The following is an 18,037-nucleotide window of genomic DNA, read 5'->3' on the forward strand; positions in this document are numbered from 1 at the left end:
CTGATAACAAAGCTTTTAAGTTTCTGAGAAAATTGTTTTTCTGACAGATTTTAATATTTATATTGTTTTCTTTAATCTTTATAATGTTTTCTTCCATAGGAGCCTGGCTCTAATGTAGTTGCTCCCGTGTAGCTTTGCTAGTGGATTTTAAGTGCCTTTGCAGCAGCATCTTATGCAGTAAATTATTTTGAAGCATTGGTACCCAAGGAGGTGTCTGTTTCAGGCAAACTATAAATGTATAAAATTTGAACAAGGATTTAACAAAGAGGGAAGGGGGTAAGGTGCTTGTGAAATTCTACCTTTAGACTCTTAAATGAGTGACAAGTATAGCTAATGATTTTCTGTCTCTCTGGCTGGTGTCAGTTACAGCAGAATTATGGAAGGCAGTTCAGTACAGGTTTGCAGATATGTCAGAACCCTGACATCAGGTGGCCATCAGGGTCTGTGCAGTAGGTAGGAGAGCAATTGGGTGGATCAGCTAGTGGGCATCTTAGGTGAGCTGAATTGCTCTCGGACCCATTGACTAAGGGATAAATTTTATTCATCCTGACCAAGATGATAAAATTTATTACTTTAAGCCTTTCCTTAAAGTGGCATGGGTCATTAAATTATTCAGGTTATCTTGCTGACACCTGGATCATGTGATGGTCAAAAATGATCTGGACTTCTACTTAGCCTGTAATAACATGCTAGATTTTAATTAGTTTCCCTTAATTGTAGAAGAAAAGATTAATTTCTTGTTCAACTACATTACATTGCTGAAGAGCACGTATAGTGTTCTTTTAACCATGAGACTAACAAAAGAAAAAACTCATTAGCTGGGAGACTATCATCAGTGTTTTGTTCAAACAACCAAGTATGGTTTTTATAACTGTTAGCAAACATCTAAAATGTGAGCTAGTGAAAATACAGCAACTTTATTCCTAACTGAAATGTAAACAATTTACAACAAAAACCTTAGCAGATGTGGTGCTTTGTGGTATGGTTTAGTGGGCATGGTGGTATTCCATCAAAAGTTGGGCTTGATGATCTTGGAGGTCTTTTCCAACCTAAATGATTATATGGTTTTTGGAATTTTTTCAATTTACTGTTAATATTTCCTACTTCCAATGTTATTGCCTTTTTATTTTTGAACCAAGACTGGTTGTAGGCACCATTCAGCTGATTATCACAGTATGCTTCTGCTCTCAACACTAGTGGAACCTGGAAATCCCTGTTCGATAACTTCAGTGTTCTGTGTTGTCTGTGTTTTCTCAGTTTAAGAAAATACCTAAATCTTCAGTATTGTTGAGTGATAGATAAAGTGAAACACCAAGCATGAGAACTAGTTTTATCTGAATGTCTTAATTACTAAGATTTTTGGGCTAATTCTTTGCTTTGTAAACTTCAGCTGAGTTGTCTTTGCAAATGCCTGGAGTGTAAAATTGATTTCCTTTATTTTTAACTCCTGTATTTCATCCTTCTGGAACTATCTGTTCTGTTTTACAGTAGGTGTTAAGGGAGAGTGGGAGAAATGGAGCTGTTTTACAGAAGTTTGGGGAGTGAGCTCACGCGGGAGTGGGTTATCTACGTCTGATGTGAGGTTTATGTCATTGTTTGAAGGCAGTTGTAGAATCTTAGGCTGAAACAGTGAGCTGGCTTTGATATATGGGTGGGCTGAGGTACAAATGTGTCACAGACAGTGAAAAACATCTATGAGAAGGTCTTTTCTCAAAGTTGAACAGTGTTTTCTTTATGCTCTAGAGCTTTCATAACACCTTTCCCACCAGCAGTGATGGTCAGGCTTCCATATTTAAGCTATTTTCACCTGCAACAGTGTGGGCTGGACTTGTCTCAGTGGTATGGTGTAATGCAAAAATTGCTTCAGTAATGAAAAGTTTTGTAAACTTTAAAACAACTTTTTTGTTTTGTAAACAAAAGTTTTGTTGTACTTTCCTAAACCACAGGGAGAGGTTGGCTCAGAGTGCAGTCTGTCTTTACCAGTTTGGATTACTCTACTTGCTCTATTTCAGAGGAGAACATGATTCTGGAAGGAGTAACTTGGTAGTTTCCCATGTCTGTGTTCTGGAGTGGGGTTTTTTTTTTGCTGTATTAGTCTTATATTAAAAAAATCATCTCTAAATGAGAGTGCACAGATGATCTGTAGGGTGTTGTTTATAATGTTTGCTGCTGACTTTGGACATCTCACAAGTAAGTAGTTAGGCTCCTATGTTTTTCAGGCAGTGTTCTGCTGCCTATCAAATTGTTTATCCCAGTTTCCAAAGGTGGGAGATCTTTGTGTTTAGTCATCAAACCACTCTTTGATCATTGGTGTTAGCTGTTGTTTTTAAGCACAGAAAGAGAATATTGTTATATAAGAGTGAACACTAGAACAAGGACACCTATTTCAAAATTTTCCACAAGTTCTTAGTAGTTGATGATGGAAAAAAGAATAGATGGGGACACCATGTGTGCTATCAGAGTTCCTGTGTCTCTGGATGCAGTTGATCTCAGATCTGTGGTCAGTGAAGAATTGAGGATTTGTAGTATAGACATAACAAACTTTTTGATTTTCCCCTGACTCCTGCATATCCTCAGCCTGTTTCAGTGCCATAGTTGCTATTGTATTGTTAAAGGGAAACTAAGAACTGGTGTATCTAGTCTTCTATGTACTCATTCACAGTAAAGAAAAAAAAAATCTATGCTAAATGCTTATATAATAATGGTTGTATCATAATAAGTAATATGTTACCAAATCCCATCATACCTAATTAAAAATAGCTTTACACTGAATGTCTACTATAACACAAAACACTAAAAATAAATAGGAATGCTGTGACTGCAGTTGACTGATTTCATCTTAAAATGTTATTTATAGAAGAAACCATGAAAAAGATGAATCAAGTGATTTTATTAAAGTCCCTGGCAGTGCAATTTATCCATTCTACAATTAGTTAAACGTATGTTAGCAGTATTGCTTTGTGTGGCCTTCAGCATGACAAATTAGATTATGGCTGCTCTAAAATTGAATTTCTGTGTTATGGTAATATACAATACTGTGAGAAGTTGGAGGAGAAAGGCTTTGGCACTGTCAGCAGGTAGCCTTGAATTTGAGTAGCAATAGAGAGGAAAAGCTCACTTCAGCATGTGTGTGCTTTTGTAGGCTTCCTTCATGAAAGCATATCCTCCTGCTTTCACAGGAGGAGGGATACAGCAAGGTGGTGTTATTGAGGTTGTAAATGTCTGCAGTTTAAATTATGGAACTAACAAATTTACCCCAAGGACTAATCTAGCTAAACTGTATTTTTTAAGGATCAATCCCATGTTCAGGGCCTTTCGAGGCCCTGATTGGTTTAATATATTACTCTGAAGTAGATAGTTAATGCAATGAAGAACAGAATGCTTACCAGATCATACTGTGTTGTAGCACTTGATATGTTGGAGTCTGGGGGGTGAAGGTGACAGTTGAGGGACAACACAAATTGAAGCATCGTGCTGGGCCAGAGTTGTGGATGACTGAGCACTTGTGTTACTGACTATGATAGACATGTAGGTAACACTACAGTTCAGTGGGTTGTTATTATCTTAGATTGCTGGCTTCCATTTTCTATGGCTTCAAACATCAAAATCACAGTAAATTTGATCAAGTGATACAGAGAAGAGCTTTTCTTTCCATATGAGGGAAAATACAGAGTTTTGCTTTTGACTTGTGAGCTTTTCCCCAGCATCTGAATGGGGTAAGATTAAATACACTGTTAAAACTGAAATTGCCAAAGAAATAAAACTTCTTTGGTGTGAAAAGTTCCTGATCTCCTCAATTTCTGTGAAATATTAGTTAAAAGCTTTGGGAAGTATTAGTAATAAATACTGATCCCAGAAGTATCTCATCTCTTAAGGTAAATCACTGGGGGGAGGGGGGGGTATTAGCATGGAAATTACCAGCTTAAGGAGTTAGTGCAAAAGTTGCTTTTCCAAGAAAAGGAGAGTGAGAACTTTTAACTAGTCTTATTGATCTTAATACAGAAGATTGTGTATGTTTTTGGTACCTACTAAAACGCAATAATTATTATAAGAATTAGATTTTAATTCAAGTTCTATGTTTAAGATGTATCTTCAGTAGTCAAAAGCTAGTATTTGATTAAAGGAGCAAATTAAATGTTTTATGATATTTCTTAAGTTCAAATAGAAAATGATGTGCAAGGAAGAGGATTAAGGAGTAAAGGAGTATTTAGATGATTTTAACTCCACACTTTAAATGGAACATAAATTGATTTGTTCTGTTTAATTTTCCGTGTGGTGGTATTTGGGACAGTCCTGCAGAAAGTGGCAACAGTGTTTTCTCTGGGCTATAAAGATGTCTGGCTGTGAGCTGTGTGGTTTTTGAGTCAGGACTTTTTTCCAGTAGTGTTGGCATTCTACAGGAAAAACAGAGCTTCTCTAACACTTGATTGCAAAGCAAGATCAGAGGTATTTTGGAAAATAGACTAGACATTTTGGAAGTAGTATATAAGGATCATCTAGAGCAGACATTGCCAAAGAAACAAAAAATCAATTAGATGTGTGGTCAAGCAAAGTGTTTTTCAACAGCATGACTTCCTTCTTCTAATTGTATATAACAGTTTAAGTGAGTGCAGTTGCTATATTGTATTCATATTGCTACAGTACCATTTTTAAACAATTCAAAATTCTGGAAGAAAGTTTTTGGACAGATATGCATAGCACTTAATTCTGAAGCTTCAAATTTTTTTTCTGAACACTTGAGCCAATCTGTTTTCAGAGTAGTATATCTCATGCCAGCCTTCAGCTATTCACACACTACTGTATTGACATAACATGCTAATAACATCTCTTGTTGGCGATGTGGCTTCACAGTGTTTGGAAAATGTATGTCTAGCCCACATTGAGCCTCTCCCATAAGATCCTCATAGAGAAGCTTGTGAAATAGGGGCTGGATAAGCAGATAGTGAAGTGAATTAAAAATTGGCTGAATATCTAGGCCCACTGGATCAGTGGCATATGGTCTAGTTTGAGGGCAGTCACTTGTGGTATATGCCAGGGATTGATACTGGTTCCAGTCCTCTTCAACTTTTTTATTAATGATCAAGATAATGGGGGAGAACCCTCAGCAAACTTGCAGGTGACACAGAACTCCAAGAGTACCCTCTGCAGTTTATATTGGAGCTATCCAGAAGGACCTTGTTAGGCCAGAGAAGTGGGCTGACAGGAGCAGAATCAAATTCTGCAAGGGAACATGCAAAGCTGAGGGGGAAAGAGTATGGAGCCGGGAAAGAGTGTGTTCACTGGTACCTAGAAATGGAACCAGAGGCAGAGGGCACAAGCTGAACCACTGGGAAGGTGACTGACCACTGGCACCAGTTGCTTAGAGAGATTGTGGAGTCTGTTCCTTGCAAATTATTCAGGAGCCATATCTTCGTGGTCCTGGACAAGCAGCTCTAGGGGACCCTGCTTAGGCAGAGGTTGGACCAGATAACCCTCCAGAGTCACTCCAACCTCAGGCATTCTGTGCAGTCTATCTGCAGGGTTTACAGTGGTACCAATGGGCTGCACTGTATTATACTTCATGGTGTGGTTTCTTCTCTTTAAGCTTGGGTGTAGCCTATGAAACAGTTGAGGTGATGATGAGTGACAAGAAGATTGGTTCTTTATTGGATTAATTTTTTTCCATAATACTGGTTTTACTGTTATAACCTAATTTTGCTCATTTTTGACAACTATTTATTCCATCACAGCTGTTAATTTGTGGAAAAAAAGAAAATATTTATTAGAGATTCTTACTGTGATTTATTCACCTCAGTACATCTAGTGTTTTAAAAAGTACAGTTGCCACTTTGTTGAAAAAACTATGCAATATCAGAAAATAAGTTATGTTTTAATAACTTCTAGCTTGTGCAAGACTGTTCTGTGTCAGAAGATAGTAATAACTTTCAAGTACTTTGATAGGTGGCAATTTTTAGAAGCTCATTGGGTAAATGAAAGGGAGACTGCTAATTCAGAGTAGGGGAACAACCAAACTTTTAATACCTATTCTTAGTGTAAGTAATAGGAATTTCTTCTGTAATTTCATAACTGTGCGACTTGGTTGCACAAAAAGCAAAGTTGCTTCCTTCTGTAAATGGATGTAACGATATAAAAGCTGCAGTTATGTTTCTTTTGACTGACTTTGAGCTGATACTTTTTAGCATGTTTTTTTTAGAATATACTAAAACTTTATCCTTGCCGAATACACCGAAGAGGAATCTTTTCTTGATTTTAATTGACAGTTTGGAAGACCAGAAAAGGACAAAAAAGATCTACCTAGGAAATGTATATGCTAAATTTTAAACTTTTTAAGGGGAAATAATAAAATAGTGTAGATGAATAATGTAAATGAAGTCTGCAAATGTTCACATGATACATTAATATTACTGGCAAGAGCATAAACATAGATTTCGTTTTCTCCAGTATATGCAATGTTTAAATGAGCTGCATTATTTAGACCTATGTCTTGATATATCTCAATTCTCAACATAATCCTTAATTGGTAGTTGCTTTTCTATTTTCAAGCTTTATCACAAAGTCTACTTTTCTTGCATTTTTTAATGTAATGTACTGAAGTACAATGCTTGATACTTAAAATTGTTTTGTAAGACATGTGAACAAGTCATCTTCAGGGGGCTCTGCAAATCCATGACCTTGATGATTTATACTGACAGATTTCTATGTCTATAAATATGGAATAGTAACAAGAAAATGATAAATTAGGCCTGCAGTGCTATGCTTGTTTTGATGGGGGAGAGTTTGAAACAGTTTCACAGATGATGTAGTTTGCATCTATTCTTTCATTAATGTATTTTGCATTGAAATGGTTCTACATGGCCTTAGGTATTAGAACAGTAGTTGTTGTCAGTTCCAGATTGCTATTTGAATTCAAGACAGAATAATGAGTTACTCATATAACGATAGGCAGATTAATTTTTGAGTGATCTTGTGCATCTCATTCAGCATGTCCTTGAAAGGATGATTATAATTGGCTTTGTAATTTTTCCAAACATTTAATAAACATTATTTGATTTCTTATGGAACTATAAAATGCTCTTTTTTCCTCTGTCCTGAAAGAGGAAATGTTAAAAAGCTTAACTTGTCTACTCACAAATGTGATGGCCTTTTCACACCTAATTTTTGTCCAGATTATGATTTACTTTTCTGCAGTTGACATTAACAACTAAAGAGCCTAAAATCTTTTAGAATCTGTCTAACCTTAAAAGCACTTATTCACTAGTGATATTCTTTTAAGCAGATGTCAAACAGCTATTGAGAAACTGAGATGTTAGCATTCATCATCATTACTATTTAATCACTTCAGTGCAAATTCTGAAATAGTAAAGAAATGTAATTCTTTCATTAGGTTCACATCTCTGTGAAGTAGTAAATAACCAAAATAACAAACCAATTTGATGGCTGTTTTAACAGCCTGATTCCTACTACACTCTTGAAGAACTGTAGATATTAAAGTGGAGGATAAATGATAGCTTTCTACTTTAAAATTTTAGAATTGGAAAGCAGATTCATTGTTTGGTTGTTAATGCTTTTCTAGGCCTGATGGAGCAGTATAGAAGGTGACAGCTAGGCAGAATAATTATGGTCAGTGTTATAACTGTAGTTAACTCTTTCATAGATGTTTTATCCAGGAAGCACAAGTTCACAGTGCATAGTAGAGCAGCTGTAGTATAGAGGGTGTTGTATTTGGTTTCTGTATCTTAGAAACCTTGACAGTGTTTTTTTGTCCACTTAAACATCGACAAATAAAGAGTCTTTATGGGGGAGAGAAAACATTGTTATGAGAAATAAAGGTGAACATATAGCAGGATACCGTAGGGATGAAGAATAGAGAAATGGAAAAAAGTGATTAGTGCAAGATTCATGTTGTGTACTGCAGATTATGCAATAATTGCCATAGTGAACCTACCTGTTCTGTTTGGTCAGTCTCTTCCATGCTTTGAGGTGTTTTTTTACAACAATGTTATAAAAAAGGTGGTGCTCTCTTAGCGACTGAAGATTGGATGCTAAAATTTTGTATGAAAAATTTTACACATTGAATGATTTTTTGAAGCTGTATGGCATGAGATTTTTAGAGGAAGCAAATAGCCAACTGTCCATGACAGAGCTTGCCGTCTTCAGATGCATTTAGTAGGCCTTTTTCTTTACCCCTTGTAATTTAAAGGAAGATGTATGAGCTGCTGTCACTATTTGCTGTGCTTAATGCTGTTCTGGAAATAAGATTCTTGAATTCCAATTTTTATTTTTGAATGATAGTATGAGTAGGTAGTCAGAGATGGAGACATGGCTTTAGAAAACAGCAGATGATGAGTCCTTGTAGGGTCAGATTACTTTTCAGGAGAGCTGTGCAGTCAAGCTGCACAAGAAGGTACAATTTCAATCAAGGTGGAGTCCTAGTTCCTCTTACACAAACTCAGTGTTGCTAGTGTTGGTGTGACACCTGAAAGTGCACCTCCCTTGAGGCTGTTTAACTGGACTGACCAACATGCTCAATCAGAAGCAATACTGGCAAGGATGCCTTGTATCCATATGAAACTGTTCAATGTAAGCAACTGAATTGTGTCAATTGTTGTGAAACATAAATGTATCCTGTGACTTCCCTCATGGTTAGCATAATTCAAGTAAAAGCTAATTAGGCTACTAGTATATAAAATTGTATTTTATAATGAAATAGTTCTTTAAATTGAGGGCTTTTTTTAATTGGGACATTTGTATTGAAGAAAATTATCTCATACTTGACTGTATTTGTTAAGTACTGCATATATTAAAGTAGTTTAGCTGTTTCTAACTTTAATAGATGCATTTTGGTCAGTTTAATTGGTAGAACTGAACATTTTGTCTTTCATGGTCACACTTCGAGGTGAAGTATTGAAATATGCTGTTGTAAGAAAATAGGAATTTGAATATTTGTATCTTTAAAGCTGAGAGTGTTTCTTTTATACAGTGGTTATAAGAATTCTCTTTTTAATTTGGCTTTTTTATGTGACTTCGCTAGAGGGCACTGCTGTGCAAGAAATGCTTGTCAATATTTATTTCTACACTTCTTGCCCAAGACTAGATATGCATCTTTCAAAAACCTCAGTGATAACTCCTTTAAAACCACATGCATGATACATAGACCTCTGATAATATATAGAGTAGGAAGTCATTCTGATATGCTACACAACTACTTTTTGATAATTTATTCAAATCACAAGTTTATTTCTTAAATATCTTTAAGCAGAAAAAGTTAACTCAGCTTTATTTTTAGTTCTGGCTGTGCACCAAGCTGATGAGAAAAAAATTACTTGTTCTGTTTGATCTCTAACAAGGAGAGGTTATCCTGTTTAAACCACAGGTTAATCATTTGACCATATCTTGTTAGCTGAACATAGCAGATTAGGAAATGAAACATAATCAACTTCCAGTTAAGTTATAATGCCCGATGGCTTCAGGATTTTTGTCGTAAGTGTTCAGCTTTAAGTCATTCACCTTTATTTTGAAGTAATTTACTATATTAATTTTAATGTGGTTTGCTGTCTTCCTCTCAGCTGATCTATGTGCTTATGGCTGATGTGGTTGATGATTAGATGTTCCTGCCTTAATGCTCCCTTTAGGGAGTAACTCTTTCTTAGTTTATGCAATTTAGAAATCTTACACTAGAAGTTATGGTTTCCAGTGGAAAACCTTTCTGGATCTTTTTAATACTCAGGAGTTTATCCCTGAAGTAGTTGCTTATTGCAACAGCTTCAGTAAAACATAATTTTCAACTTGTTGCAACTTAACTTATGTTCTGCTTTCTGTTTCTGAGTGACTATTATTAACCTAGCAGGCGACTAATAAGAAAAAGACTTCCCTTGTCTGGCCATGGGTTATGTGAGTTCGGCAAATCTCAACTGTTGTAACATGCTGAGTCTGCAAGAGACTAAGAATCAGAACAGCAACTCTTCCTTCTAGGAATCTTAACTGTGAATGACACAAGCGTGGCTGAATCTGCTGCAGGATGAGCAGGAAAGGCACCTGGGAGAAGCAAAGATTAAGCAAATTAGAAACTGCTCATGTAATTTCTCATAAGTTATTTAATGCTCTGTCTGGAGCTGGAGTTTATTTGGGCTCAGTAGCATGCTCAGAGAACAGGTAGAGCATCCTTCTCACTGCTCTTTGCAGTGCCAACTGATACTGCATAAAGATACTGATCTATTTGTTGCATTCATGAAAGTTACAGATTCCTGCTTTAGATGGATTTATTTTCAAATTACTGTCTCAGACTGAAGTATCACTTCCATGAGAAGACAGGAGTCTCAAAAGCTTTAGACTGTTCTAATAGGGTTGGGAAGCTGGGATTTCTGTTGCAGTGTCGTTCTGTGGTTTTGCCCTTATCCTTTAGTGTAGAAGGCTGTATACTTCAAAAAGTCTGTAAGTACAAACTTGATCCTTCCAGAGATGCCTGTGGACAAAAACTCAAATGAGAACAAGACAGCTGCTCATGGATGATGCTTCTCACTTGTAGTTAATAAGTAGTAAGCTCTTAGGATTTGCCTTTCCAGCCCTTAAGCTAAATGATACTAGTGATCTCTTGTGTTAAGCTCTTCCAGTGATTCAGGAGAAGGGAGACTTCTCTAAAATAAGTTGGTTTAGCTATAAATTTAGATTTTCTGCTCAAAAATGTGGTCTCAATGAAGCTGATCCAGCATCCAAATAAGAGCAGAGATATTCTGAGACCTTAGAGATCTATCCTTGCAACAAATGTTATCAGATACCAGCCTGAACAGTTAGTGTTTAGTTCCAGACTCAGATCATTTTGAAGAACCTATGTTATAAAATTGCATGTGTATTGTAGTTGACTATTACATTTGGATGTCTAGTTTTACGCTTTGGTACAGTGTCTCTTATTTGACTTAACACTTCTAGACAAGAAAAATTATCTAAAAATAAGTCCTGGAATCTCTTGTTTCAGTGGTATAAATATGTCAAGAATTAATTACTTGTTTTATATAAATTCATGTACATAGATTAACTTGTGTTAACTGCTTTAAAGGCTCTTTTGTTATGTTTTGATTCATATTCCAAACTTTGAACCCACAGTTTGTTTCAGTACTAAGCCCTCTCTTGGCTATAGTGTACATCTTTGGTTTGTTTTCCTTTGCTATCTTCAATACACTGTTTGCTTGTTAAGTTGCAGATGCCTAAAATAATAGCCCTTGAATAATTTAACACTTGTACTAACCCAGGGGATTAGAACTTTGTCCAGGGTAGCCTTGAACTTCTGTATCAGCCTGAAGGAAAATGCAGCCCTGAAAATGAGCTAATACAGCTTCTGTTCAGACCTGTGACACATCACATGATATGACTCATTTCTCTGTCCTTCTTTCTATATTTTGTCATCTTGAAGGACCAATGTGTGCTTTCCCCACACTGATGATGAGAGCCTTACTTGCATAATCATCTTACTATTGGCATCTTCTGTATTCAGGGAAGGACCTTAGACAGAATCACCAGAGCAAGCTTGATATTCAAGTATGTAGTACACATTTTCAAAAACAGCAAAACAATACAGCACTTTGAAAGTTGTATTTTTCTTTGTAGAAACTTTTAGTCTAAGCTTTAAAGCCTGGATTTTATTTCATAATTGTTTCATAGAGTGAATAGTTGATGTGTTAATTGATATGTTAGCTATTTGAAGAACCGGTGGAAAACTCCGATGTTGAAATCCAATTACTTCTAAGCTCAGGCTTGTAAAACTGTTTAGGCACATTGTCATACTAATCTCTTATGTGTTTCTGCAAAGTGATACTGGCTAGAAATGTTTTGGGTTCCAGAGAGGGACCTCAGATAAATTGCCGCCTACACTCTAGTTTATGATGTTGTTTGGTGTTCACAAGTCCCCTGAATTCTGTAGTTATGCTACTAGCTGACCTGAGTGAGCTCTTCAGGGTCAGTATGGGCCCAGTATTATTTAGTCCTCATAAATGATCTGGGTGACGGGCTTCAGTAATAATAGTTTGACAAATATGTCAAACTGGGAGAAGTAGAGCAAAGAGCCACCATTCAGACATTGACAGATGGAAAGGTGGAGCCAACAAGAATGACGTCAGGTTTAGCAGATATTAAGGTAGTTTCTTGCAGTGGGTTGGTTCCAAGCAACAGTTAGTGCTTGGGTCTGATCAGCTAGGAGATGGTTCTGCTGGAAATAACCTGGAAGTCCTAGAGGCAGCAAGCTGAGCATGATGCAGGAGTGTGCCTTGCAGCGGGAAATACAATGTCCAGACCTTGCCTCAGCAAGAGCATGGATGTTTTCATTGTACTTGGCACTTCCAAAGCCTGGAAGTTCTGTCTGGTTTTGGTCCCCTAGTTTATGAAACAGGTAAACTGTAGAGGCTCCAATTAAGGCTTGTGGAAATTATTACTATTATTATTATTATGGAGGGCAACTATAAATAAAAGCTGAAGGAATTTTTTGTTTGGCCTAGAGAAGTGACTTGTTGGGAGAGTGCTTTTTACAGAATTACAGAATCAGCTAGATTGGAAAAGACCTTTGAGACCAAGTTCAACCTATGATCTAACACCACCCTGTCAACTAGACTGTAGCACCAAGTGCCATATCCAAGTCTTCCCTTAAACATGTCCAGGGATAGTCACTCCACCACCACCCTGGGCAGGCTGTTCCAATGCCCAGTCACCCTTTCTGTGAAGAACTTCTTCCTTATGTCCAACCTAAATCTCTCCTGGTGCAGCTTAAGATGGTGTCCTCTTGTCCTATTGCTGGTTGTCTGGGAGAAGAGACTGACCCCCACCTGGCTGCAGCCTCCTATCAGGGAGTTGTAGAGAGGGATAAGGTCTCCCCTGAGAGCCTTTTCTCCAGGCTGAACAACCCCAGCTCCCCCAGCTGCTCCTCACAGCACTTGTGCTCCTTCACCAGACTTGCTCTCCAGCACCTCAACATCCTTCCTAAATTGAGGACCCAGAACTGGACACAGCACTTAAGGTGCAGCCTCACCAGTGCTGAGTACAGAGGGAGAATGACCACCCTGGTCCTGCTGGTCACACTGTTGCTGACACAGGCCAGGATGCCACTGGCCTTCTTGGCCACCAGGGCACCCTCTGGCTCATGTTCAGCTGCTGTCACCAGCACCCCCAGGTCCTTTCTGGCCACTGTCCAGTCACTCTGTCCCAGCCTGTAGTGCTGCAGGGGTTTGTTGTGGCCAAAGTGACACTTGGTCCTGTTGAACCTCATATCCTTGGACTGGGCCCATCAATCCAACCTGTCCAGGTCCCTCTGCAGAGCCCTCCTATCTTCCAGCAGATGAACACTCTCCCCCAGCTTACTGTCATCTGCAAATTTGCTAATGGTAGACTCAATCCTCTCACCCAGTTCATCAAAAAAGACATTGAACAGGACTGGGTACAGCACTGATCCATGGAGGGCACCAATAGTGACTGGCTGCCAACTGGATGCAGCACCATTCACCGCCACTCTCTAGGCCCAGCCATCCAGCCAGTTCATAAACCAGCAAAGAGTGCTCCTGTACAAGCTGTAGGCTGCCAGCTTTTCCAAGAGAGTGCTGTGGGATTTGGTGTTGAAGACTTTGCTGAAGTCCAGGTAGACAATATCTGCAGCCTCATGTAGGTGGCAAAGCAGCTTATTATTATCAAAGGAGATAGTCTAAAGGGAGAGCTGACACACATTTATGGACAGTTGTCAAGTCCAGGCTGAGTTATGGCATATTCAAAAATACATTCAAAAAACAGGCAATGCCTTGCTCTGGCTTCAGTGCATGAGAGACTTTAGTATGTTGAAGTAGGTTTCTAAGCAGGTCAAGTTGTGTCTTCCATGCAGAATACTCATGATATGACAGCATGTATGGTGACATTTTTAACACACCAGCATTTGTGTTAAATCTATTCTCAGTAGGAAATGTAAAGCTTGCTTGAAGGAGGGAGTGATATTTCTGTGAACATCTAGAAAACTGCTTTTCAAACTTCTGGAAGTATTTAAAAGACTTGTAGATGTGGCCCTTAGGGACATGGTAGTGGTGGACTTGGCAGTATTAGGTTACTGGTTGAACTGGATAATATTAGAGTTCTTTTTCAACCTAAACAATTCTCTGTTAGCAAGTGTTCAGATATCAAAGACACTAGTAAAATTGTGTGTGTTAATTGCTGAGGGAGAAAAGAACCTTCCTGCTGAGCTCTGCACCAAGAACAACATATCATCCACAATAAACAAATTCCAAGCTTAAAGCTGATGTCTCTAAACTGCCTGGAGAAGCATCTGATCTTGGCCTTGATCTTCAAGAATCATAGGGTAACAGAGAGCAAGTAGTGCTATTTTCTTGTTGTTTACCTTGCCTCAAATGTGTTTGTTTTTGTTAGTGGAAAGCTTAGGGACCTTGCATTGGAAAAATCTGGGTGTACTGTTCATGTAGAAGCTGGCAAAACACTTTGAGTGACAGAATTTATAATGAGGAATAAATTCCAGCAAAATTTATGAATTTGAATGGGTATCTAAGCAGTCCTCGAATGTAACCGAGTTCAGTTGTTCACATAACTTTTGCTGCCTTTTTACTGCAGAATTTTGGTTTTAGTAAATGAGTTACTTTCAACCCAATTTTGTTTTAAAAGCAACTTGAAGACTACTGGCTGCAAAGAACTTTTGTGTACTTTGCTTCTAAAACTACTAATGTTCAATATCTAGAAATTTCTGTATTGTACAAAATGTTGATTTTTGACCCAAAGTGAGAAACTTAAAGTTTCTGGAAGTTACTTGATTTATTTAAAAAAAGGGTTAGTTTGATAAATCATCAGTGTGCTGTTCTTATATGAAGTCTTAATGCATGTTTGAGTGGTCATGAGACACTTAAGTACCACTGGAGTGATGTAGGATGCTGGAATTTGCATGGCAGATTTGTTATGTTTTGCTCAAAAAGGGAAAGGAATTGGTTCCCTCAGTAAAAGTATGCAGATGGGATAAAAAACACTCAGTAGTGATACCTCATAGCTACAACATAGAGCAGCCTTATCAGATGAAAATACATGACAGAAAATTTGAGTATGTTTGTTTCCTTTTTATTTAAGGCTTATGGTATGTCAGCTTTGCCCCTAAACTTGATTAAGGGGACTACCAGTGCATCTTATGAACGTTTAGAGAACACTGAAGATATTGAAGAAGTGGAACAACATTTACTGAGGATTAAATCAAAGGTAAGGTCTTCATTGTTCTCATTTCCTTAATGACTTTTTTTGTCCTTGCTTACTAGTTCATACTCATGCTGTAGCATTTTTATTCCAGAAAGGATAGCAAGTCAGAAATGAGTAGCTTGCAATTATTTGAGTTACTTTGAAACACATGTGGCCACTTGTGTAGCAGTGATTACATTTATCAGTCCTGCAGTTGTAGTTAGTTCTGTCTAGCCTAATAAGTGTTAACAAATGAAATTTAAACTTCTCCAGGCCTGCTTGGGTGGAAGAGAAGCTTTGTAGATATTAACCTCACTTTGTCTGCTACCGGAAATGGCATCCAGTTTGACGACTTACTCAATGCAGTGTAGTTAACACTGGATACTTGCCACATAGAGCTGTCATGATTTAGATTCATCAATCTATTAATCATCTTTATGAATAAGTAACAGCTCAGTTAATGTACCTTGCTGTTACAAGTAATTTCTTTATGAGAAGCATATATATGGAAAGCTGTTCTGAGTCCTAAATATCCCTAGGATGCGAACACCATCTGTAAACCCGTGATGGTTTTGCAGCTAATGCTGTGCCTTATATAAGCAAGACTTTGAACAATCTTTGAGTGCAAGCCAAAGGAGGGTAAGATTTCTTTGCATACAGGATGACAGGGGAAAATCTCCTACCTCTTTTTTCAACCCATTTCAGATAATGGCTTGACCAGTGTTTTCACAGCCTTGATTGGGAAAAGTGACATGGAGGTGCCTTGCTTCCATCCTGGTAGCCCATCCATGCTGTTGTATGCTCTGTGATGATAGACCTCAGAGATACTGAAGCAGTTCCAACAATCTTCGCTGGATATTTGGCTTACCTCTACACAGTGTGGGCACCTTCAGTGTTGTAGATACTTTGGTGGATAAAGAAATCTAAAAAATAGTCTGTTTAAATTATCATGTTTTGGTTTTGCATAAAGTACTACAGCACCCAAGGCATCCCTTACTGAAATCAATATGAGAAAAATGAGGAATCTGTGACAAATGGATCATTACTTATTATAAAAGACCTTGTTGGATTATGATAACTTGCATGCAACTGGTCTTCTTGTTCAGTCTGGCTAAACTATAGGTTCAAACAGTAGAAAGTTCTTAGTTTATCTTTGTATTGTAATATGACCTTTTAGTGCAAACTAATTTTTCTTGGTTTATGGATTGTGGTCAGCATGTGGCCTCATTCTGAAATGGAAACATTAGTTCTTCAGTTATATGTGCATTAAGTTGTGAAGAAAGTGTTACTGAGAGTACTATACAGTCAAAACTAGAAGTATGAAGGTATGCTACTGAGATTCCATATATAGTGTGTTCTTGTACATCTGGTAGGTTTATTTCATTAGTCTTAAATACTTGGCACTTGAACTTGCAGATTGGGAGCTTGAACTGTTGTCAAAAACCACTTTTTAAGTCAGAGGTGCTGTACAGGGTATAGTACATATGTTCCTATTAAAAGTATATTGTAATCTCCAGTTTAGGTGTTATGTATTCCTGTAATGTGATCGTAGTCTTTTTTATAAATTTATTTAAGTTTTTAAACTTCACTGGTATAAAGTGTTATTATTTACAGGAAGGAGCTGTTAAAATAAGAGGAAAATTAATAAGGGATTTCAGAACTTTAAAATATAGTTTTAGTGCATTTCCTACTATAAAACAATCTTTTTTCCGTGAGTTTGTATGAGTTTGTAATACACAAGCATTAATGTTAGGAACAATTTTGGCTCAGCTGCCTAGTGCCCATTTTGTTTCTTTTGCTTATAGCAAGTAACTGAGATTTGTGAGGATGTGCTCCTCACTTTATAGCAGAGTGTAATGGTTCCTGCTCAGTGCTTAAAGGCTCAAAATTAAAATATGTTCTTAAGCATATTAACAAATTATCTGGTACATTTAACTAATTTTTGGGGTAATGCTACGTCTTATCTGACCTATGTTTCTTGCTCAAGAAACATAGCTGAGTATCAAGTGAGTATCAGTGCCAAGCTGGATATATAGGCCTAATTGTGGAATTTAATGGAAAATGACCTGAAAATCACCATGTTCAACCTTCCACACAAGATATGGACCACTTTCAGATTAGATCAGGTTATTTAGATCATGACTGTGCTTTTAAACCATTTCTAGCCATGGAGACTATCTACTCTGTTAAAGTTTTTGAACATTTTCATTGCGAAAAGTGGTTTTTGCCACCTAATAGGATTTCTTGTTGCAGCTTGTGACTTTTGCGCTTCATCCTCTTGATATTCATAGAAATTATACATGCGTGAATTATATACTAGAAATTCTTTAGAGTTGTTGTAAATAATTTAAGTAGCTGTCAAGTCTATTTTCTTCATTTGGTGACTCTTGATCTTTTACACTCTTTTTGTAATCAGTGCAGAGATGGTCGTCCTCTGTCATCAAGGGATAGACGAACTTTACAACAACTAGAAGAGAGATTAAGGACACTTCGAAGGAGAGAGAGGCATCTGGAGTCTATTGAGAAAAGCTGGTGGACAAAGTTCTGTGAAGCTCTTCGACCTCTAAAGGTAAAACCTCTCACTTTTTGATACTTAAATTGAAATAACTTCCAGCTTCCTTCTTCCGTCGTAAATCACAGGTCAAGTTTATCAATTACCACCTTGAATATCAACTGCTTTTTTTAAATTTACTCCAGTACTACACAGTGATAGCCTTATAGTGAGCTCCCAGCTGTTGGAAAACCTTTTACATTGTTTCAGCTCTGACTAGGATTAAAAATGAACAAATCCTTGCTGATACACTTTAGTGCTACTGCCATAAAAAGCTGAATAGCTTACTTTTTC

At 37.4% G+C, this 18,037-nt stretch overlaps 1 protein-coding gene across 2 annotated transcripts in view; it reads left to right on the plus strand.

Moving 5' to 3' along the window:
• The window catches only part of LMBRD1 (LMBR1 domain containing 1), a 72,799-nt gene that overhangs the window by 29,555 nt on the left and 25,207 nt on the right, over positions 1–18,037 (plus strand). For both annotated transcript variants that reach the window (XM_083856293.1, XM_083856294.1), the window contains exons 8-9: positions 15,091–15,216; positions 17,609–17,761. In XM_083856293.1, the coding sequence (XP_083712419.1) occupies positions 15,091–15,216; positions 17,609–17,761 (279 nt within the window). The remainder of the gene's footprint in view (positions 1–15,090; positions 15,217–17,608; positions 17,762–18,037) is intronic.

The sequence above is a fragment of the Zosterops lateralis genome (assembly GCF_965231275.1).
Source record: "Zosterops lateralis genome assembly, chromosome: 3".
NCBI classification, from domain to species: domain Eukaryota; kingdom Metazoa; phylum Chordata; class Aves; order Passeriformes; family Zosteropidae; genus Zosterops; species Zosterops lateralis.